Below are 24,692 nucleotides of genomic sequence, written 5' to 3'. Positions count from 1 at the left end.
ACGAATACCTTGTTTAAAAAGGACGGAAATAAACTCAAACTGCTGTTCGTTACAAGAAAACGTGCACCAGCGCCTCAGGACACACAGCGAACGCCGCTGCTGTCCGTGATAGGCCGGGACTTAAGTGACGTCATCCGCGGGATCTGGCCGCAACCGACGGGGTTGCTGCGTAGCGCGTTACTACAGATGGCTTGACAACTTGATTCAGAAATGTATGGGTTAATCAAGCAGTGCCGAACAGGTTGAATCCTTACTGTTAATATTCGCACCATCAGCGGCTACAGATGACGGTCCAACCAACGACACTGTGGAGTACAACGACAGCGAAAGCAAAGTCGCCACATTTGCGCTTGTATGAAGACGCAACTGCTTGCTTGTGCAACTGGTATGTATGTTTTGGGTAGGCGCATGTGCAAGTCACAAAACAAAATAAAATGGAATTCGCGTCGAAGTGCTGCTCGCTGCTTTCAAAAAGTCGGAGCACCAACTTCTTGTAACGCTTGTAAACATGATAGAAATCATATCGCTGGCATGCTTACAAGAAATATACGAGGTAAAGAAATTCATTTGTTTGTTCATTTATTTATAGTAAGGTGCCTACTTACATCCGAAGGCCTTGTTAGAACTGCAATACAGTGCTAAAATTGGTGAGCTGGAGTGAGTTCCCGGCTGTACAGCGCAGCAACATTGTGCTGCAGCCCGCCCCACAGTGCTCGAGCTGCGCATGGTAGCACCGTAACGTCGAAAAAGGTCCTGTCCCTGCCTCATCACGAAAGGATGAACGATTAGTCCGCAACTCTCGCAGTACCGAATTCTGCAAACTTACTGCAACGGTGCGCCCACGAGCATGGAGGACGAGGCGCTCTGGTATTACACTACTACCTGGTCGTCGGCCGGCCTATACAGTTTGTTTCGCATCGAAGACTGTGAGGTGCACAAAAGATCCTCGGAGGCTTTGTGAACGCGATGCGTCCACAGCGGTGCGTCGGACAGCGGAGCGCTGCGCGTGCCAGCCCAGCGTGGCGCGCGTGCGCGTGCGATGGGTGTGTGCGAGGTGACGGCGACAAAGAGCGTGGCGAGCACGAGGAGCTGAGAGCTGACGTGTCAGAAAAACGAGGTGTAAAGGAAAGCAGCGCAGCGGAGATCGGGACATTCAAGCGTGAAGGTGGCAGGCGTCGGACGTTGGGTCCGTGCTGCCGTGACCTCCCTTGGATCACCGACGCGCGTGGCGAGCACGAGGAGCTGAGAGCTGACGTATCAGAAAAACGAGGTGTAAAGGAAAGCAGCGCAGCGGAGATCGGGACATTCAAGCGTGAAGGTGGCAGGCGTCGGACGTTGGGTCCGTGCTGCCGTGACCTCCCTTGGATCACCGACGCGCGTGGCGAGCACGAGGAGCTGAGAGCTGACGTATCAGAAAAACGAGGTGTAAAGGAAAGCAGCGCAGCGGAGATCGGGACATTCAAGCGTGAAGGTGGCAGCCGTCTAACGTTGGGTCCGTGCTGCCGTGACCTCCCTTGGATCACCGACGCAAGCCTCCTGCTTTCCTTTAAAGCTTGGAGGTGGCAGCCAATGGATTGAGGGTCCTTACTGCCTAAAGGCACCCTTGCATAGCCTGCTGTAAGCTTCGGGCGTTTCGGGCTGCCGTCGACGGGTCTCGGCTACGCTTGTTCTTTCTGCTGCTGCCAAGTTCTTCGGGCTGCTGACGGGAGTACACTGGCGTCTCCCTGGATTCCTCTCCGCTCCTACCACCACCTGGCTCCCTTCCGCCGCTTTCTTCGACGCAACGCCAGCGACGCATCGCACTACATCCACCCGCATCCACCCTGTCTGCAAGGCATCCCCGCTTCACCTAGGACGCTCAGTACCTGGTGAACTTTCCTTTATTTCTGTAGTGTTGTACGCGTGTTGAGTGTGTGTTCTTCGTGTTTTCGTTTCGTATAGGCTCTTTTCCTTTAAATTATAAATACGGCTTCGTTTTGTTTTGTTTGATCTCTTTTTTCTCTTGTACTCTTGTTCGAATCTGGACGCGATAGCGTTCCCCTTCGGAAAGTCGGAGACGCGCTACCAATTCGTGACAGACAGCGGACGGCGCTTTAGAATTGCGCAGCGCTATAGTAACTAAATGACCTGCTCATGGGACCACCTACCAGACAACCCTATGATCTCTACTAAAAGAAATATATAATCGATTGTAGCGACACCTCAGCACAGGCGCTAGCGCGCAAACGACTGGGCCAGCTGCGCCGGCGGAAGCTGCTATGGGCCTGTTAACAAAATTGAATCGCAGCTGACACTCCTACTGTTAAGTCGGTTTCACAAAAAGGTTTATTATACTCAGTCGCGGTTCCAGCACCGCGAGAAGAATTGTCACACTGAAAGAAGGCAGCGCAGAACGGGTCTGCATTCCCACTGGTTCCAGTCGCACCACTTGCACCACCACGCGGAATTAATGCGCAAATTTCTTCCCCCTTAGTTCGGACTCAGCAGTCGGCCAGACTCTGTGCAAAGTCTCGCAGACGGGATGGCCCCCCCCCCCCTCCCCGAGCTTGCTCTGTACGGCGTAGGGTCGGCGGTTCGGCAGACCCATCTCTCCTACGCCTACACTGGCTGTGGTGTGGCCTTTGACACGGTCTGTGGCGTGGCTGTATCGTCTGAGGATGATTCAACCGTTGGCCACTCGTGCAATGAATGAGCTGTGCTCGAATGGCTCGCTGCTTACTAGTCCCGGTGTTGTCCCTTGCATAGGACTTCTCCCCGTGAAGAACCTTATGTGGGGTATACTTCTGGCGGTGGTTCTGTGGGCACTGGTTTGACGCTTGTGCAAGGCTCAATGGCCCGGCGAAGGAGCTGGGCAACATGACGGCGTAACACTCGGCCATCTGGAAGGGTAATTCCATAGGGGATTGGACCTGTGGCTAGGGCTATCGCAGCGGATGTCCATGGGTGACCTTAGCCACAGCTGCGTGCAAACACAGGGTCTTTAGGTTGGAATGAGTGTGGCATCGGCAGTGGTTCTGTATGCTGGAAGGACTTTTGTAGGGCCTTGTCTGGATGCAGCCGGTCCTGCATGGTTAAAAACCGGCGGCCCATCAAAAGTTCGGCTGGTGATCGTCCTGTGCTTGTGAGCGGAGTTATGTGTTGCTGCAACATGAAATCTAGTCTCCGTGTCCAATTTTCATAGCCCGTTGTACTTAGTGGCACGGGCAGGAACATTTTCTTATTCGTTGTTTTTGTCGTCCCACAATAATATTTGTCCAAATTTCCTGAATGATGCGAGACAGTGCCTCCTTGGTGGTTTGCACCATTCTTTAGCCTGGCCATTTGTCGACGGATGAAAAGGTGTGGAGGTCACCTGTTGAATCAGGTTGGTATTAAGGAAACCCCGGAACTCGGCAGACGAAAACTAAGGCCCACTGTAAGACATAATAGTGTCTGGGAGGCCATGTGTTGTAAACAGGTTCTGTAAGGCGTTAATCCCTCTGAGTGACGTCATTGATGACACTGGAATGACCTCCAGCCACCTTCAGTACGAGTCGACTAAGATCAAGAATGTCTGCCTTTGGAACGGCCCCGCGAAATCAATGGGCAGGTGAGACCATGGTGTCCTGGTCATCTCTCATGAATGGAATGGTACCCTGGGCATCTCTGGTCGCATTTTCTGGCACAGAGAGCATCGTCGCAGCAATTCCTCAATGTCCGTACAATTCCCGGCCACCATACGTAACCGCAGGCGAGTGCCTTCATCCAAACAATGCCTGCATATCCGACATGCAAGACTTCAAGGATCAGGGAACGTGCTTCTGAGGAATCACCGCAAGGTCACCCCACAGTAAAGAGCCTTTTTGGGCTGACAGTTCATGTTGCCTGCACACAAATGATGTGAAGACGAAACTCGTGCTTTGCCTTGGTGGCCACCCCTTCCACGCCAGTTGAGTACGTGGGATTTGCTACGGTCGTTGGCAGAGTGTGTGGCGATGTCCGCCGCATGAATGGAGGTCCTAGAGGTATGTTCAGGTGCATAATTTCTACTGGAAACGGGTAATCTGGGTGCTGATATGCTAGGGGAATTGTGCTGAGGCCGTCTGCGTGGCCCAGCTGATTCCTTGGCTGGTAGAAGAGCAAGTACTAGAACCCGTTAAGAAAAATGGACTAGCGCAGCATCCGAGGTGATAACATCTGTGGCGTCTAGCGGTCTGAGGTACATCACCCAAGGAGTGGCTTGTGCTCCGTGTGGATCTGGAACGGGTGGCCAAATACGTACCATGGAAGTTTTTTGCACTTGCAACCACTGAAAGTGCCTCTTTATCAATCGGGGCATAATTCCGCTCAGTAGTAGACAGCCGCATTGAATAGAAGGTGATTGGTGCTTCTCTGCTTCATGCATTTTGTGGCTCAGCACAGCCCTATTTCATATGCAGACGCGTCACAAGCCAGGATGAGTATTTTTTTTTTCATAGAAATGCGTTAATAACTGGATCTATAATAAGAGTTGCTTCATATTATGAAATGATTTCTGCTGTGCATGACCCCAGAGCCAGTCCGAATTCTTGTTTAACAGACGGCGCAGTGGTTCTGCAACAGTTGCCTTGTGGGGCAGAAGCGCATCGTAGAATTGGAGAAGCCACAGGAAACCAAAGGAAGATAGTAGCTGTCTTGTTTGCAGGACATGGTGCATTCAAGATGGCTTGAATCTTTCAAGGTGTCGTATGAATTCCCTTGGTGTCGACTCGAAACGCTAAAAACTCTACCTGAGCCACCCCGAACTGGCATTTTTATTTCTTCACTTTCAGCCTCAAGGCTTGGAACCGCCGGAGAACTTCACGTAGGCGACTGAGCATATCTCCATGTGAGGCTAGAGCTGTAATGACATCATCAAAGTAAGCGATGACCCCAGCTACTCCGCGCAGAAGCTTTTACATGGGACTCAGGAAAATGTTGGGTGCGATACTGACCCCCAAATTGAAGTCTGCGTACACGTAAAGCTCCCCGATCAGTTAAGATATCCTGCGCCTCCGCCGTTTCTTAGGCCACTGGCAGCTGTTGGCAAGCCTCGGCCAAATCAAGCTTCGCAAAGATGGTTCCAGCAGAGAGGGATACCAGTAGATGGCCGACCACTAGTACTGGATATGCATGTTGCTGCAACGCTTCATTAACTGTGCACTTGTAATCTGCACAGATACGGACGTCCCTGGCTATTAGCCTTCATGGGGATGACTATAGAGGTTTTCTATTGAGCATGGTCAACCCCCTCCATGACCCCTTGTTGTCGGAGCTGTCCGGCTCTAGATCGATTTTTGTATTAAGTGCAAAGGGTACTCAACGTGTCTTCAATTGGATCGGCACAACCTCGGGAGTGAGTGCAAACTGCATAGGTGGTACTTTGTAACACAGCAATGGTCCATCAAGCACTGAATTGAATTCTTAGAATATCACCAATTTAGTGCAATTAATGGTCCATAAGCTTCACACCTGTAATGCTGATACCTTGTTAGCCTTGGACCCTCTCCCCAGACGATCATAAGATGTAATAGGCCATCAGTGTCCTCGAACTGAACTCTGAGTGGGCCATATTCGTGCACGCTGCACGATTGTCCTGATATTGCTTCATCGGGATCTTAGTGGTTTCAGTGTTGGTAACCAGCCGTTTGGGGAAATCCGCCTGGCTGTGGGGTCAGAGAAGAGTGAAAAAAGTTAATCCAGAGTTCATCTCTATTCGCCATGGCTTGCCTTCAATTTTGACCACCACATGTATCTTAATTACTCCGGGCAGTCGCAGGCACACCGTGGATAGCGCTCGCTATTTGATTGTAGCCGTAGGAGATATTCGTGCGAGGCGTGGGCCTGGTGCGGGGTGTCCCGCCGTCGGTCTCGGAGTTCTGATGGCATTCCCCTGGCCTTCGAGACCGGCAGACTCTCAATATGTGACCAGTTTTTCTGCAGCCTCTACATTGGGAATCACGTAAGCGGCATAGAGGTTGTTAGCGGGGCCACTGCAGCCAGCATAAGAGACGCCTCCTATTCCTTCCGAGTCCCTTCGCTGGTTAGGATTGGTCGGTAACCGCATTATATCTTCGGTGCCGCCTTGCTCGTTGTCAACATCCGCGCTCGTTTCCTGGTGTACTGACTTGATGCGTGGCGTGGTTATGCCCGGACGGGAGACGCGGCTAGATTTCTGGTCGATGGCCTCGGCAGCGGTTGCTTCGTCAGCAGCACTGGCAGGGGTCACTTCTTTATTAGATAAAAGTTGTCGCTTGACCTTGTCGTTCCGTAACCTGAACACAAAACAGTCTCGAAGCGCGGTGTCGGGGGCGGTGAAATTGTAATGCTGCAGCGTAGTTCGAAAGGCAGCGAGGTAAGCTGCTACGAACTCTTCATGTGTCTGGACGCTGCGGTGGAACTTTTATCGCCTCGCGAGCTCTGGTGGTTTCAGGGCTAGGTGCTTCCAAGCACGGTGAGTATTACGTGACAAGCCTTATTTGCCCCATTAAGTGAAAATCTGTAGCGGCGCTGTCATCGCCAGCCTCGCTGATGAAAATGAAGTTGGCGCGACCTTCCTCGCGCAGACCAGTAGCTCTCGCTCGTGCAACAGAGAACGCTTTCAGCAACCGGTCTGGCCAGGAACGTCAACAGCCCGCTCCGCTGGCTCACCAGCCGCGGCTACCGGGACCCCAATAAATGTGGTGCGCCTTACACAAATCCGTTTGTGCGTTTGGGGGGTGTTTGTCTACTGTGTGTGTGTGTGTGTGTGTGTGCGTGTGCGTGTGCGTGTGCGTGTGTGTGTGTGTGTGTGTGTGTGCGCGCGTGCGTGCGTGCGTGCGTGTGTGCGTGTGTATGTGTGTGTGTGTGATGTCACTCAATGGAGCCCATAAAAGATTGCATCTACATGCAAGCTTGCAGGTGGCTGTTAAGTTAATGATTGGGTTCGCGAGTTTCCTCGGGAAGAGCAACCTGGATCGCACAAATTCCACCAGTGGCAGCGCCTGCCATCCCTTGGCATTGGGGACTCTGGATGGTACACATAAAAGATGGCGTCCACATGCAACCTGGCCAGTTTGCAGGTGGAGCGCCACCGGTGGCGGTTAAATTAATGATTAGGCGCGTGAAGTTCCTCGGGAGGAGCAACCTGGGTCGCACAAATTCCACCAGTGGCAGCGCCTGCCATCCAAGGGCAGGGAGACACTCGATGGTACCCATAAATGATTGCGACCATTCAACCTGGCCAGGTTGCAGGTGGAGCGCCACCGGTGGCGTTTAAATTAATGATTAGGCGTGCGAGGTTCCTCGGGAAGAGCAACCTGGATGCACAAATCCCACCGGTGGCAGCAGCTGCCATCCCAGGGCAGTGGCGCAAAACTTAACCAATGCACCACTGCTCGAGCAGGGGTACGAAGACTCCCAGGAACCTGTGAATGTTAAGCAAAGAAAGATCAATTCTGGCATTACCCGTTAGCTATCGCGTTATACCCTTAAGGTGGATCAGCCCGCAGATCAGAAGGGGTGCGTTGGCTTCGTGGGGGCGGCTACGTAGAGTCATGCATAGGTAGAATAGCCAGCTGCGTGGCATCGGTTTGCAATCGCGAGGCGACTGCGTTCACAAAGGGAGCGGGCGGGCTCTCTTCTCACACATAAGCAGTCTTGATTGTCTCTGGCGGCTTTTTTTTTGTTTAGAAGGGCGTGTCGTTGAGCTGCGCGGTGGCAAGAGCGCTTTGACCAACCGGAACGTAGCGGAACCGCAACGGCTAAGGAACGTGGACCGCTTCTTACCGGGGGCCTGTGATAGCCTGCGTCTCCAGGAAGATTCCCAACCACTGTGCATAATCTTCCCAGTTCTTGGGGTGGGAGAAGCCAAAAGCCTCGTTGTATGCCTCGGTGGGGCGGCGGCCATGCTGAGCAGGTGGGGAACGGAAGATGTCTTAGCATTCCTTCGCTGCCGCAGAGTCGAGTGAGGGTCCCACCCTCGTCGCCAGCGTTAAGTCGCTCGGATTGATTAAAACTTTTATTAGACTAGGTGATGGCTCCAGCCGCGCCAAAAGAAAAAGTCACACTGAAGTAAGGCAGCACAGAACGGGTCTGCATGCCCACTGGTGCCAGCCGCACCACTCGCATCACCATGCGAGTGATGCGAGTGGTGCTTAATTTGGAACCGCTTAATTCACCGCGTAATTCGGAACACAACGGCTGCCAGCAACTCGGTTATGTCAGCGACCCTCAAAAAAGACTCATTTCTGACATTCCTTTATTCGACGGCTTATTGTTCACGAGAACAACAAATTTCAGCACGCTTTTCTGAAGCTGGCGCCATGGTTCCGCCATAGAGAAGGCGGCTTGTTACGGACTGCTCGCGGGAGGCGCGGCGGTGTACTGTACGGTGATTCTAGAAATAGAGAGATTTAGCGCAGCGGAGACGTGCCTCAGCAGGCACAGCGGCCGCACCTTGACGTACCCATGCCACTGCGCGTGCGCGGCCGGCGTCGGGTAAACCAGTATACGTCTATTCTAATACGTCTCCGGTATGCTAAGTCTCTCGAATAATGGCACCGGACGGCGCCATTGGACAGGACTCTGCATTGTACATTGGGTTCTATATAACTAAGATATTTTCATGTATAGCTACGCTCTGCCAATCAAAGCGTCACTTCGTTTGTTGCACCCAAGGGGCCGTTCGTTGCTTTAAACGCGAAATGTGGCGAGCTATGTGACAACGGCTTACCAAGATTAAGCATAACCGTGTTTAGACTGCCCATGTGAAAAGGTATAAAACTGCGCCGGAAGTAGCTGTAGCTCAGCATGGATGTGAACCGACTAAAAAAGCCAAAACGTTTACAAGGAGACGACAAAATAGAATAACCAAAAATGAAATATTGATGCATTAACATAATCTGCGGAGGCAGTTTAGGTATGCTCATACCGCTAGTTTGTCTCACACAACCGAAATGGAGAAAAAAAAAACGGAACGGGCAGTAGGTTGCGTTCATCCGTCGTTGACCAAAGCGCGGGATGGAGTGGAGCACGCGACCTGAGCAGGACTGCCGGCCGACTTTCCGTGGATGGCGTCACTTCCGCCAATTCTCTCCTTTTGCTATCCCACCACCCGGCGCTCCCTGATAGCGACGAGGGCGTGTCAGCGGCGGGTTTTTGATAAACGATTTGAGCTCTTTTTACGGACAGAATCGAGAAAGATTTGAAATGCATGATTTACAAGGTCCTTTATTCCCAACCACTGAATTCATGCAATTTTGAAACCGTTTCAGCTCCCCTTTAAGCCCTCTCAGAGGTTACAAAGCCCGCTTGTTGTGCATGGCGCAAAGGAAATTCGCAGCGTATTGGCAGCCCGGCGAAAGATGGGGGCTGATGCCTGGGTTTGAGAGTAGGCGAGAGCATCGTGTTCTTGTCTGTAGGATCATCACCACTGGTCATTGTGCTTCCTCATGGTGAACATAGTGTGGCGATGCCATGTCGCTAAAGGGGCCTATACACTCGTTCTGGTAACTTTGGCTGCGTGAGGTCATAACATTAAAGAATACACACAGGTTGTATGGCTTAGCTGAAGACGTGAGAGCGGGGCCAAAATTCGTGGACTGAAGCACAGAGACAGGACGGGCACCAATTTTGCTGGAGCATGGGCTGTGAAAGCTGCTTGTGGTGGTCTGTTCGCGCTGCGTATAGAAAATTTAACCAGTAGTCTTGTTTAATTAAGCTAATGAAAGGGTTGTGTACAGTCGCCCACACTGAAGCTTTCTAGAGCGCTCGAATGGTTCCGCGGGGAGTGCTTATGCGTCACTTACGACAAACTTAAGCCTCTAAACATGGCCTTTTCTTGCATGCATAACCACACGCATCGTGTTTCACTCCTCATTATTAAAACGTTGTACTGTGCCCGCCAGACCGCGTAGTAGTCACAAATGCGCAACAGAGTGGGTCGCTCGAGCGCTTTAGAAAGACGTGCGGACGACTGTACAAGATTTAAGCTTGAGGACCGCTGAGATTTGGGGAACTCGATGTTGTGTCTTACCGTGCAAGGGATTATTCCAGTACATGCCGGATTACTCTTCGGTAGCTGATCTGTAATAGTGGGATGGGTGAAAAAGAGGCAGGTAAGAGTTTTTTTCTTTTCCTTTGGCAATGAAACCTACAGGTGCGTGCAAGTTGCCGGTGAAAGAAGGCAACTGCAATGAAAGGATTCCCCGCTACTTCTTCAACGTCACTTCCGGCGTTTGCGACGTGTTCTACTACACCGGCTGTGGTGGGAACGAGAACAGCTTCGCCTCCCATGAAGAGTGCATTGCCCAGTGTGAAGGTGTGTTTGATCGTTCGCTAAACCGACGCTCCACGTATTAGCGACAGTGCAGGAAACCCCAAGAAAATGCATCTTCGCTGATGATAAAAAAGTAACGACTCGAGTAACGACTCGTGGCAAAAGCGAAGCGGGTTTCGGTGAGGGGCGCTGAAGCAAAAAAAGCGGTTGGCCGCGCGCGGCGCTGCCGTCGAATACTGAGGGGAAAAGCTGGCCGTCTGCGTTGCTGCGTCGTTGCATTCAGCAAGTTTGAGCGTTGTTGTTGGGAAAGGGTGGCGCTTTAAGCGCGTTGGGATAATAAAAACGGGTAAGCGCGTCCCTCGGAGACATTAACATATGCAAATAGTCTACAAAACGCGGGTACTACTCCACACCCAGCCGACCGCGAACATTTCGCCTTGGTGGGGCACTCTGAGGATGCATTGCCAACCAAAGGCAAATCGAGCGAAAAACCATCTGGGGCAGGGAAAGTGCACTGCAGAGCAAGTAGGCTAGGCGGCCGGCGAACGCGGGCAAAGTTGATGAACAATTAATTACAAGCAATGAGCAGTGAAGCTCGAGGAGGAGGTGAAAGAAGGTTGGCTAAATGAAATGGAGGTGAATCCACTCGGCAGTAGCACGAAACGACGGTAAAATAAGAATAAAAGGGTGTGGACGAAGAGTAAAAGGAACGAACGGAGGTGTTGGAGAAGATAAAGTGAAACGTTTGGATCGGTTTTATTGGGTTCAATATGGGGTTTAACCGCGTAACCTGAGTCGCTATTGGGACAAGTGACTCGGGTTATGAAAGACGCCGTAGCCACTCTGGATAATTTTGAATCCCCGGGGTACATCCTTCAATGTGCACTGACATTGCACAGTACACGCGTGCCTTTATAGCAATTAGCCTCCATCTAAATGCGAACGCTGTGGCCGGGATCCAACCCGAATCTTTCAGACCAGCAGCCGAGGGCGCACTACAACCGCTGATCAGTCATCACGGCGGCGAAAGAAAAGGGAAGAGCGAAAAAAAATACAGTAAAGCAAGTGCTCATTAAGCAGGAAAAAGAAGGCAATAAATAAAACTAGGCGAAGAGAGAGATTAGAGACCTACATCCGCCGACGCGGACAGAAACGACATTTCCCTTTCTGTGAGAATGAGAGAGGGCTCACGGATGCGGCAGAAGTAATTTGAAAGGTTTGAGTTATATATTTGGTACAGAGGCCACTATTCGTGATCACTGAGCAGCTCTCAAAGACTGGCAGGCAGCCGCAGTCCCGGCAGTGACACCATTAAGGCGTCGGCCACGGTATCTTTGAATTACTCCTTCCATTGCTTGAGCACCAGAACAAAGTGGAAACGGGGAATTTTTATGCATATTTAGGTATCATGTGAACATAACAACTGTTATTTTATTGTTGAATATGTCCCACCAGAGAATGTACGTCCGAGCCCGAAATGAATGCTCTATTAAAAGTGGAAGTTCGTTGCGTTGACTGCATCAAATTTATCATTTTACAATTCTAAAACTGAATTTATTTGGCTTGTGGTTACGTCAACGTTAAACTTAAATTTGAAAACAAGTCATATCTAAGATTAGGCAGGAGCGACATGGAACTCAATTAAAAGGTTTCCATTAATTTGAAAAAAAAGACCTTTGGGAAGCGAGTATTCGAAGAACCAGTAACAGCATGGGTTAGCCATTATATATATATAGGCGCAACCAATTTAAGTGTACTTGAACAAAGAATAAGCACTGACACCATGGGTAGAAAATCGCGCACTATGAGGCGATTTTCATGAATGCTTGAATGGCCTTCATTAAATAGTGGGCGTCATACTCCCATGCACCTGATGCTACATCCGCCCGTTCCATGAGCCATGAAACGTCCAACAATAGAAGGGTAGCTGTAAAATCTCCTATTAGCGTTATAAGAACGCCTTGTGCGCATTATATATTAATAGTATTATAAAATTTTTACTAATAAAACTAGAGTCAGAGCGGTATTGAATTATTGCTTATAAAAGAAAGGATCCGGTGTCTTGTGTTATGAGCCTCGAAGAGTGAGCGAAAGAGTAAAAGGCACTTGCGGACTCGTCGTTCAAGCGTTATCCTATTTCGTGTGGAAGATATTCCACCTGACCTTCTTGAAAAAAAAAACTATGAAACAAAACCCCGGAAACACCAAGATTGGTGGTGGTAGTGGTTTTTTTTTATTAAAATAATAGTAAAAAGGAAGGAAAAGATTTTTGCTAGCCCCGGCATCTGCCATCGATTCTGAAGCACCTGAGCTGGGGCAGTTGAAATAAAGTATAGCAGGCAGAATGGAGAAATGAAATGAAAGAGGTGAGGGGCACAGCAAGATTGGCAATTGCATTTTTTTAATGCACTGCAGTTTTTTTTAATGCATCACCGCTTGGCTGCCAATGAAGATGTAAAAGACGAATGTATAATTATTTTTAACCTTTAGCCAAGCGGTGACGCATTAAAAAAATGGGATACTTATGTGATAACGCCATAAAAAACAGCGCGACTGTCCTGTCGGCCCCTCGTAGCCGCGCAGCGCGCGTACCGACGACGCGCTGTTTCTGCTCTAGAAGTCTACGCCAGCGCCGCGCCGATGCAACCGCTTCAAAATGCCTCACGGGGAGAGCGCCGCTTTTGCCACTACAGAAACCTTCTAGAACTCTGAAGTCGAGCGGCGGCGACGGAGCCCCGCCCCACAAAAAACGTGCCAGTCACAGCGGGCGCTCGCCTTACGTGACCCACGGCTTGCTTTCTGCGAGCCAGAGAGGGCGCTTGCTATATTCATATAAATATATTTTGGTGCTGTACGCGTGGTGTTTCGCTGTAAGAACTGAGTTGCGCTAAGTTATTGAACTAACTTCCAACTTCTGCCACCGCTTGCGAGATCGCATTGTTTTTCTGTGATAATAGCCAAGCAAAGCAACGCAAACAGACGACTTTCACCGCACCTTCGCATCTCCTTCGGACTACGCCGCCGCAGCCGCTGTTTTTTTTTTGTGACGCCGGAGAAAAAAAAAAGGCACTGGCGTAGGGTCACATGGCAGAAGCGAGCGCCCGCCACAACTGGTTTGCCGGTGTCCGGCACCACTTTCGATTAGAATACCGCGTTGCTCTGTAGCTGCCGCGGTTTTCGGCTCCATCGCCGCCGCGCCGTTGAGCAGGCCGGCTGTGAGAATGTGGCCTTACAGGATAATTGAGTCATCGTCATTATTATCAGCCGAACTACTTCCACGGCAGGAAAAAAGTCCTGTACCATTGACCTCCAGCCGTGCACCAGCTGTGACTGCCTGCTCCACGTAATCTTCCTAACCTCATCCGCCAGCCTGACTATCTGACATCCCGTTCCACGTTTGTCGTCCCTTGGGTTTCACCCCGTTACCCTGAGAGACCGTCTCTACGCACTACATCTGCTGTTACTCCTGTATAGTCGTGAGCGCTTCTAAGAGGACGTCCTCTTTAGAATACTGAACTGAGCCTTGGCTTACAAAGAACTAAGCAAATCAAGGCTTAGATGCATAACCTTGCGGCTTTTTTCTTGGAAGATCCCTGCCGCCTGCCAATGGATCCTGGCAGCTGCAACGACACGCAGGAGCGCTACTACTTCAACTCACAGACGGGATTGTGTGAGACCTTCGAGTACGGCGGCTGCGAAGGGAACAAGAACAACTTTGCAGACCTCGACGCGTGCAAGACGCTTTGCGAAGGTTGGTACAACCCTCGGGCGAGCATCCAATCCTGCGTGCTTTGTTTTTAAATTATTGATAAGATGTCTTCGCCGTCCTATTCTGTTGATTCGGTTTATGCGCTATGAAAGACCACATGGCATGACTTCTTCGCCCTTTAATTTCCCACGTATGGATATCCTTTTCGTGCGCGTAAACTATAAATGCAGCTTGAGTAAAACAAAATAGCCGTGCTGGCTGTCAGAGTCGAGACTATTCCTTGGGACACAAAATCGTTGTTTTAATCATTCTTTTGGCGAAACTGTATTTAACAAAGATATCGGTGCATCCGCTTGCAACGTGCTAAAGAGAGTCAGGGGAATAAAAAAAAACGAAAATGAAACCGGCCAACGACAAACGTAGGCGAATGAATTCGTAAGAAGTAAAAAAAACAATCTTGCACTGGAATTGGCAGTGCACGATTACTTTCACCTTAACTTATGAAATGCGAGTGGGCTCCTAGCAATTTTGTCCACTCCCATTGGCTTTTTCGTGTTTTAGATAGCACACATGAGCCTTAAGCGAAAATAGCACAAATGACGAGGACAACAAGGAAACAAAACAACAGGAGCAGCGCTATCTTTCCTTGTTGTCATCGTCTTTTGCGCAATTTTCGCTTAAGTATGTATTACCAACTCGCCCGTCTTGCCATCGTGTTTAACACATGAACCATTAGCCGTCGCGATGAGGCTCCTGGAAAAGGCGTCGATGTATGGTGGCCTAATTCTGACCTAATAAATCTGACCAGTACGATTATAATCGAGTACAACTTTAAACGAAAAACAGCAGTTGGTAATAAGGGGACGGGGACCCCGTCTCCTATATTGCTGCGCTGACCAACCGCAACAGGAAACGAAAAAAGCTTTTTAACTTCGGCTATATCCGAAGCTAGAGGCATAAAAAAGTTCTTGAGCCCATAATTTCGTCTTTAGATGTGCTTCTTGTTTAGTTCACAAGGAAAACATAACGGTCTGCCGGTTTGTTGCGAAGGAATTCTTGTTGCGGTCGTGAATGTGGGCCGATCCTAACTGCAGACTTATGCTGTATCCGACTATAGTTGAGCTTCCTGGGGTTTTAGGACCAAATCGTATGCGATAAAGTTATGTACCATATTTGATTGCAAGGAGCGTGATAACACCAGGGCAGCTAGCGATCATGTTTCGGAGTCTATTGCGATGGGGTCAGGTCTAGTAGTTGAGCGCACACGTCAAGAGCGCTGAGCATTGTCAGGCACGGCGTCGTACACGTGGGATAAGACACGGTCACTTGTCGGCTTCTTTACGCCCGATCCTGCAGCGTAACACGTGCGGGATCTGTGCGCGTGTGGGCGCCTGTCAATGTAGCTGGAAAGGTGCGTAAAAACGAAGCCTAGGTGGCTGCGATGTGCAAAAAAGAAACAATACTGCCAGGAGTTGCTAGGTCATGGTCCATGCTCATGCCATGTTCATGATCCTTTCCTGAGCCTACCAGCTAGGAAGACTCTGTGGCGACGGGAATTCAGTCTTTGCGGAGGAAGCAACAAAGAGTGCCCGGCTGCCATGTGGCTTGTAGTGAAGCGAGCATGAAAACTAGACAAGAGAGAGAAGAAAATACAGAGAAGGCATTCTCCTGCGCTACTAGCACCTGTTTACTCAAGTTGTCATACAGAACTTGTATAAAGAGAAAGATCAGCATTTGTGGAGAGGGGCAGTTGCGGCACACATATCACGCTGCCTTTTTTTTAAAGAAATTTAAATATGCACATTCAACGGAATGCAGGTGTAAAGCGGTATCACTCACGCAGCGATCAGACAACTTTTTTGTCATAAGCCTCTTTAGAGAAGCCCAGCCTATTAATTCTCGCTCCTGCACAGAATCTTGGTATTCTGAAATCTTGCCTTACATGTGCTTACACAAGAAGCAAAAGGAAGGACAAGATTGGCGTTTCTGATATTGTTCTCTGCGTGATGTGGTAGCGGGTCATTAATACTGCGCAGGAGCGGGAAAGGCCAGGCTTCTACTATAGGCTAAATCACATAAAAAAGGCTGATCACAGCGAGAGTGATACTTCTTTACATGTGTGTGCTGTTGGATGCGCATTTTAGATATTTTTTTATTAAAAACCGCGGTTGCGTGACATGTGAGCCTCAATTGCTCCTCTCCGCGCATGCATGGCCTTTAATTTCGCACTCTGCATGAATGCTTGGATAAACATTTGGTAGTAGCGCTAGTGAATGTCTTCTCTGTCTATTCTGATGTCCCTTCGTGTAGTTTTCGCACTCACTTCTTTGCAACATGCAGCTCCAACTAGCCCTCCAGCTTGCTCTCCTAAAGTGGAACTCGCTTGGTGATGATGATGATTATGAATTTTTATGGCGCAAGGGAATCTGCGGCCAAAGAGCGCCATGGCACAAGGTCGTTTTCTTCAACTCAAGGTACGGTCAAAGGCCCCACCTTGATCTCGCTTGGTTTCATTGAAACATTTCATTGTTCTCCCGGAGAACATCGCTTTTCCTCGCTCTAGAATTGCTTTTCCGCAGCATTTTGTTGCAGAAACGTTTAGTTAGTTACTCCGTTTCAAAAGCTTGATGGAGATGACGAACTGTACGGGAAAATCAGCCGAAACCACTTGCTTTTAAGCTGTGTTCAGGCTTACTGTGGTAGAGAGTACTTGAAACCCATAATAGGATTGTCTGCGGCATTGTTTGCATAGGCCTTCGCCCACATTGTGGGGGCAGATGTTTGCTCGCAGCCCCAAGACCCGGGCCCATGCTACGCGTACTTCCGGCGCTTCTACTACAATAAGCAGGAGGATCGCTGCCTGCCTTTCATCTTCGGTGGCTGCATGGGCAACGGAAACAACTTTTACACCAGCACCCAGTGCAACGGACGCTGCCGATGTAAGCATGCACTGCGCGACGCGGCATATGTAATCAAGTGCGCCAACACTGCGCCGGCAGTTCTTTTGATTCAGCCTGATAGACATGGAATCTCTCCTAAATTACCACATGCTAAGGAACCATTAATAATAATAATAATAATAATAATAATAATAATAATAATAATAATAATAATAATAATAATAATAATAATAATAATAATAATAATAATAATAATAATTGGTTTTGGGGGAAAGGAAATGGCGCAGTATCTGTCTCATATATCGTTGGACACCTGAACCGCACCGTAAGGGAAGGGATAAAGGATGGAGTGAAAGAAGAAAGAAAGAGGGAGGTGCCGTAGTGGAGGGCTCCGGAATAATTTCGACCACCTGGGGATCTTTAACGTGCACTGACATCGCACAGCACACGGGCGCCATAGCGTTTTTCCTCCATAAAAACGCATCCGCCGCGGTCGAGTTCGAACCCGGGAACTCCGGATCAGTAGTCGAGCGCCCTAACCACTGAGCCACCGCGGCGGGGCTAAGGAACCATTCTTGAACGCATGTGAATTGTGCCGCTGTGCGCAGTGCTCGAAACGCATAGTGTGTTGTCGATGAAGTGGTCTATTTGGCGACAGGCGAATTAGGAGTTTTTTGTATTCGTAAGTGAAAAGAGCTGTATCTTACCGGTACTCATTTATGGGGTAGAAACATGGAGCCCAAAGAAAATGGTTCAGCTTAACTTAAGTACAACGCAGCGAGCTGTGGAAAGGAAAATGATAGGTGTAACGTTAAGAGACCGGAAGCAGGCAGATTGGGTGAGGGAACAAACGCTTGCTAATGGCATCCTAGTCGAAATCAAGAGGAAGAAATGGGCTTGGGCAGGGCATGAGAGGGGAAGGCAACATAACCGCTGGTCCCTAAGGGTAACGGAGTGGATTCCATGAGAAGGCAAGCGTATACAGTAGCGGCAGAAGGTTAGGTGGGTGGTTAAGATTAAGAAGTTTGCAAGCATAGGGTGGGCGCAGCTGGCAGATGACAGGGTTAATTGGAGAGACATGGGAGAGGCCTTTGCCCTGCAGTGGGCGTAGTCAGGCTGATGATTATAGAGTGACAATTCTCCGAGCTTCTAGATTTCGAATAACTTTGTTCTTCTATACCGAATATCAAAATCGCATCTTATCTGTCAGAAGATCTTAGACATGGCAATGAACGTAATCTATCATAGCTGGTATTATTTGTAATTGTTTGCATGCTAGTTCTGCACCTGTCGATGCGTTTTTAGTTAATTTCAGGCAGCAATGTTTCCAACATACTCATATAGGAGGCACAAAGCTGATCAAACGGAATTCATCTCGCAGACAGAAAAACAGATTATAAAAAAATTGCATATGTTGATCACGCGCAATGTGTTTTGCATAACAGGAGCAGCTAGGTCCCGACATGTGAGTCAGGGAGAGGCTATTGAAAGAAGCAGTTAAAATATACTTTTTAGAGGTGATCTGCAGAGAATTTGAGAGATGACACAGAGACGTGGCTGTGAGGAACGCTTTTATAGAAATTATTGTACTGACAAACCCTTAATGCATTGTTTCTGTTATTAGCTGATTATGAGGACAGCCTTGTGATCCGTGTAACCTACCGAACGTTGGCGTCGGGGTGGCGGTCACGTCTTATTGGTGCATGCTGCTCGCGGATCTCGGGGTCCTAACGCGTTTGTCGAGTGCGGGCTGGTTTCCATGCGTGGTAGTCGGGATTATACATCCGTCTCCTTCCTCATGCGCGGGATTGAATTCGCCTGTTATGCTCAGCACTTGTCACTCGCCATTTGCCGCTCCCCGAAATGGAGGCGAACCTTTCATTCCTGGCTATCTGGGTAGACTGAGCGAACGAAGCCCGCCACGCAGTGATGTTCTATGCCATTACCAATAATTATCTACCTTATAACCAAATAAACCTATTTTAGGCCCGTTTTGACCACAGCAGCTTGTAAACTTCAGCAGTTTTGGGAATGTGACGCAGTTCAGGTTGTTAAAATTTCCTAAAACTACATAGAAATTCTATTTTCGCCAAAGTTTACTTCTCAAGTTCACTGCAAAAAAAAAAAAAAACGAAATTTCCCGAAGGGAGCAACATTGTCGCCACGGCTTTGTTGTCACGATGGTGTTTATGGCAAGAACCGACCTCCAAGAAGCGAAACACCTGCGAATAATGCGAGGACGCGACGAGAAAACTAGCTGTTCAAAAGCGATCTTTAATTTTGTCAATTACTTTCTTCCCGCATCTTCCGCTTTGGCCGATGGACATGGCCATCGGTGCGCAGAACTGGTTCTGGTTCTCCGCCCTCCGCGTTTCGGACTCGTCGGCTTGTAATGGCCACAGCCGCCGCCAGCTTTCGTCGTCATTCCAGCCAAATCTTGCAACTCTTGTCAAAACAAGCGTTTCATTTTGCATGAACCTTCACGTTCAGATAACACACTAAAAACTCTGATCGAAGCTAGTAGATGTGCTTGCAGCGGCAGAATTTTACAGCACCAGAGAACTTCACAGTGAAAGGTCGCCGCATGGAGGTAAGCTTTAACAGCAGCGCAGCGGTGACAGAAAAGGTGAACAAAAAGAGCTGCTTCGTTTCTGAGGACCCTTTTTCTTTCTTTTTGCCCTTTTGCCCATATGCGCACTTTGCGGGGCATACAGATTGGAAGGTGTAAGATCGGACGCCATGTTTAGATGAAGTGCTACAGTAAGAGTTGCCGCTGTAAAATACCGTTAACCAGAAAAAAAAGCACTTCCATTAGATCGAAGCTTACCGCTGGTTCTTTTGCTCGTCAGTAGCCAACGACGTCATTTGTATACATTCCGCAGACACGTTCGAAAACAACAGTGCATAACCAGCGGCGGACTTCGTAACATTTTGGCGAGCAATGTGCGTTGCCTGACCCTACTCGGTTTCTCAAAAGGAATGCGAACCTCTGTGCCCGCACGCTTGAAGCAGAGTCCATCCGCTGATCTCCATGGTGCGTTATAGGCGGACCATTGCCTGCGCGCGGACCTCTCGAGAACGCCTGCAATGGACAGCAACGTTTACGCTTTGAGCAGATGTACCGTGGCGTGGTTTACAGCGATTTCATAACATTATCGTTGATTTAGTTCCCGTGTTTTTCTCATGCTATATCGGCGACTTTCGATCTGTCACACGCCGAAATGAACACGAGAACACGAGAGAAGTAGCTAATTTAAGAGGAAAAGAATAAATATATTCAAAAATACCAGAGTAATTGCAAATTAAAATACTTTGAACTCCACAAGCTACGTCTGATTTCACATGGTGACCCTGGCCAGAGTAGTCGGACCTACGCTGCGTCAAATCTGTATAACAACATGTTCGAAGTTTAGCTGATACAGCGCACCACATTGACTTTTCTCGTGCGACAGAACGACGGGGAAAGCCAGTAGCTGGGCGCTCTACGTTGAAAGCTGCAGAGAGGTGCTTTGTTTTTCACATTTTTTCCCATAACCTTCAAAGCATGGCGAGCAAGCACTAATTGCCACTTTAGTTTTCAGCCCCGAATAAGCTGGCTGTGCTGTGCCTCGCATGAACAAACATGATGAGCGTGGCTGACAAAAGAAGCACGAGGCTTGGTCAGATGTGCTATTGGAGTGGTCAGTTGCGACCACATAACCTGCAGACGCCCATACACCTGACAGATGGGCGTTGTATTAACGGCCGCATAAGGGAGAATGCGCAAGTAGAAAACGAAGTATGCGCGCATTGGGGGCCGCATGTCGCCGCGCGCTGATGTGTGCTATGATATGACAGTGAAGGTTCTGGGCAGAAGCAGAGAAGGAAAATCAACACTCACGTTAGAAGCTTTCTGCACACAAAACAATGCTGGAAACAGTATCAGGGAATACGCCGTCATATTCATTTCGGCTAAGCTGGAATTCTTATAGACACGTTTTTGTGGTAAAATGACTTAAGCTAGAGTGCTATGGGAGATGAAAGATGCAGAAAGATAATAGAAGAAGCTGTGGGCGGGGCGTTTGTATCAATGCAACAGTAAAACATCGCATTGCCTAGCGTATCATTGGTAATTCGATGCATCAGTGTTTACATGTTGCGCATTATCTCTGGTGGAATTGTTGCGACACATGGTGCCACATATGGAAGGCAGAACAGCGCTTCCGGCGCAACCGGTGTACGGTTTTTTCTGTGGTTCCTCTTTGGCTTGGCGATTGTTGTGGTGGCGTTGTCCCAATTCTGTGGAACTTATTTGTAAACGCGGCATTGTTTTCGTACGTCGCGTTTGCGTTGCGTTTGTACCAGACATGCAGGAAATTCTCTTCCCATAATTCTTAATGCGATGCGATCACGTAGGCACGCACTTTGAATGTCGGTTTGCTTGTTTCGATTCACCTTCACCTGTCGAATTAATGCGACTCCTTTTCTTAGCGTATTGACCCCGTTTACATGAACGCGAGCCGCTACAAAATTGACGTCGTGCGATGCGATGCGCCAGTTTTAACATTCGTGCAAACTCGGCTTGGTGCTGAAAGCTGTTGCTCATGGGATTTTTTTTTTCTCGCATATATCTGTTCTAAACACTGTAAAGTTTGTTTTCTATATATGTCCGCTGTGTATTGCTGCCGGCATGGGGACTTATCACTTTGCTGGCTACGCGAGCCGCAACCAGTGTCTTGGACGTTCTAAAGAGCTGCGGGCGTTTTGGGCGCTTTACATCAAAAGTTCGGTGCCGTCTTTAAACTGAGCTCGACCGAGAGCACAACTGCCATTTTGATCTTCGATGGCCGTTGAAGGTCACAAGTAGGCGGAGAGAAGATAATCTGGGCACAGTTTCGCCCAATAAAGTGTTCGCTTGGATGCCGCGCCAGCCTGCCCTTGTGGTGCAAAGGCATCGTCCATGCCTGTACTCACAGCCACGTGGTGATATGCGTTTTTTTTGTGAGAAATAAAACAGTTCACACTATTGTTCTCGTGTGGAGGTCGTTTTCGTATCCATGTGGTTGAAATGTCATTGCGCTATGCTACTTCAAAAACTAAATAGACGGTGTTAAGTCTATTTCATCAAGGTGTGCTCAGTTGTCTCCCTTCTCTTGCTGTTTCCCCAGTGCATGTTGCTGAGGACGGCGCAGCCGGAAAGGACAGGGGTAAGTGAACACCCTCGCCGGCACTTTTGCACTATGTGCTACGAAAGTTGGTCGCTAGGGGGACTTCCGGATCAACCGTTTTCGCCTCGTGTATTGATTCCTTACAGTCCCAAAAGCATTCAGTTAGAAGGGGGCGGGAGGAGGGGGGCGTGTGTGCTGTAGCCATGTTTGGTTGCTAGCAGGAGCCGATGAAAGGAAGAAAAGGTTGAACAACAAAATAAGAGACTGAAGACAAATGTGAAGTACTTCAAAAATATTTTCCCGTTACAATAAGAGCACAGTAAAATGGATGTGTACATTATATAATACGTGCAAGCAATGAGTAAAGAACGTAAACACAAAAGCACAAAATGCCAGAAGGAAACAAGCTTAGCTTACAGCGCTGCGCTTATTCCTCATCTACAGGAATGGGTGGCGTCGTCGGTGGCAAGCGGACTGAAAATATCGGAGTAGAGTAGAAAAAAACACTTTCATTGGATAGAAGCTTACTGCTGGGTCTGGTGCTCGTCAGAAGCCGACGACATCTGTATGAAACGGGTATTCATTCCGCAGACACGTTGGCCAGCAAAAGATGTAGATGTTGTCAAGACAGCGCGAAAGGAACAAGGACGAAAGAGGCAAAAGAACACATCAGGACAGGCGACGTCTACAACTATGAATCAACTAGCCAAACCAAAGTACTCCTGCAAAAGAATTTGCGGTTGTGCTGGCTTTTATGAGATCATCGCAAAGCAACAGTGGATAACCAGCGGCGGTCTTTGTAGTACTTTGGTGAGCAATGTGTGTCCGGACCCTACTCGCTTTCTCAAAAGAAATGCGAACCTCTGTGCCCCTACGCTTGAAGCAGAGTCCATCCGCTGATCTCCATGGTGCGTTATATGCGAACCCTTGCCTGCGCGCGGACCTCTCGAGAACACCTGCAATGGACAGCAACGTTTACGCTTTGAGCAGATGCACCTTGGCGTGGTTTACAGCGATTTCATAATATTATCGTTGATTTAGTTCCCGTGTTTTTCTCATGCTATATCGGCGACTTTCGATCTGTCACACGCCGAAATGAACACGAGAACACGAGAGAAGTAGCTAATTTAAGAGGAAAAGAATAAATATATTCAAAAATGCCAGAGTAATTGCAAATTAAAATACTTTGAACTCAACAAGCTACGTCTGATTTCACATGGTGGCCCTGGCCAGAGTAGTCGGACCTACGCTGCGTCAAATCTGTATAACAACATGTTCGAAGTTTAGCTGATACAGCGCACCACATTGACTTTTCTCGTGCGACAGAACGACGGGGAAAGCCAGTAGCTGGGCGCTCTACGTTGAAAGCTGGAGAGAGGTGCTTTGTTTTTCACATTTTTTCCCATAACCTTCAAAGCATGGCGAGCAAGCACTAATTGCCACTTTAGTTTTCAGCCCCGAATAAGCTGGCTGTGCTGTGCCTCGCATGAACAAACATGATGAGCGTGGCTGACAAAAGAAGCACGAGGCTTGGTCAGATGTGCTATTGGAGTGGTCAGTTCCGACCACATAACCTGCGGACGCCCATACACCTGACATATGGGCGTTGTATTAACGGCCGCATAAGGGAGAATGCGCAAGAAGTAGAAAACGAAGTATGCGCGCATTGGGTGCCGCATATCAAAGCATGTTGATGTGTGGTATGGTATGACAGTGAAGTTTCCGGGCAGAAGCAGAGAAGAAAAATCAAAACTTGCGTTAGAGGGTTTCTATGCACGAAAGAATGCGAAAGAGAGTATGAGCGATGACTCCGTCATATTGTACGCGGCTAAGCCGGAATTCTTATTAATAAGTTACGTTTTTGTGATAAACTGACTCCAGCTAGAGTGCTATGTGAGATGAAATGTACAGAAAGGTAATATAGAAGAAGCTGTGATTGCGTTTGTATGAATTCAATAGGATGCGACAGTAAAACATCGCATTGCCTAACGTATTATGGGTAATAAGATGCATCAGCGTTTGCACATTGCGCATTATCTCGTGTGCGATGTTGGTGGCATAAGGTGCCGCATATCCAAGGCAGAACAGCGCTTCCGGCGCAACCGGTTTCCGTTTTTTTTTTTTCTGTGCCTCCTGCCTGGCTCGTCGACTGTTGTGGTGTCGTAGTCCCAATTCTACGGAAGATGTTTTAAATGCGACATTGTTTTTGTACGTAGCGTTTCGTTGCATTTGTAACAGACCTGCAGGAAATTGCCTTCCTATAATTCTTAATGCGATGCGACCACGTACGCACGCACTGCGCATGTCGGTTTACTTGTTTCGATTCACCCTCACCTGGCGAATTATGGCGCCTCTTTTTCTTAGCTCAATGGGCGCGTTTACACGAATGCGATGCGCTAGACAGTTGATGTGGTACGATGCGATGCGCCAGTTTAAACGTTCGTGCAAACTCGACTTCTGGCTCTTTCAGCTGTTGCACATGCAATGTTTTTTTTTCTCATATATCGCTACTATAAACACTGTCAGGTTTTTTTTATGTCCGCTGTGCATTGCCGCCGGCATAGAACCTGATCAGCAAACACTTTGCTGGCTACTTGAGACGCGACCAGTGTCTCCGACGTTCCGAACAGTTGCGGTCGTTTTGGGCGCTTCACCTCGAAAGTTCGGTGCCGTCTTTATAC

At 48.8% G+C, this 24,692-nt stretch overlaps 1 protein-coding gene across 13 annotated transcripts in view; it reads left to right on the top strand.

The window, feature by feature from the left end:
- Window positions 1–24,692, top strand: part of LOC144115886 (papilin-like) — a 321,379-nt gene that overhangs the window by 237,787 nt on the left and 58,900 nt on the right. For 8 of the 13 annotated variants that reach the window (XM_077650507.1, XM_077650503.1, XM_077650504.1 and 5 more), the window contains 4 exons: window positions 10,136–10,297; window positions 13,845–14,006; window positions 16,742–16,903; window positions 22,012–22,050. In XM_077650507.1, coding sequence (XP_077506633.1) covers window positions 10,136–10,297; window positions 13,845–14,006; window positions 16,742–16,903; window positions 22,012–22,050 — 525 coding nt within the window. The remainder of the gene's footprint in view (window positions 1–10,135; window positions 10,298–13,844; window positions 14,007–16,741; window positions 16,904–22,011; window positions 22,051–24,692) is intronic. The other 5 variants (XM_077650505.1, XM_077650502.1, XM_077650506.1 and 2 more) reach the window with 2 other exon arrangements.

Source organism: Amblyomma americanum, chromosome 1, assembly GCF_052857255.1.
Source record: "Amblyomma americanum isolate KBUSLIRL-KWMA chromosome 1, ASM5285725v1, whole genome shotgun sequence".
Taxonomy (NCBI): Eukaryota; Metazoa; Arthropoda; class Arachnida; order Ixodida; family Ixodidae; genus Amblyomma; species Amblyomma americanum.
Note: the sequence above shows the minus strand (reverse complement) of the source record. Positions and strands in the feature narration are given on the sequence as shown.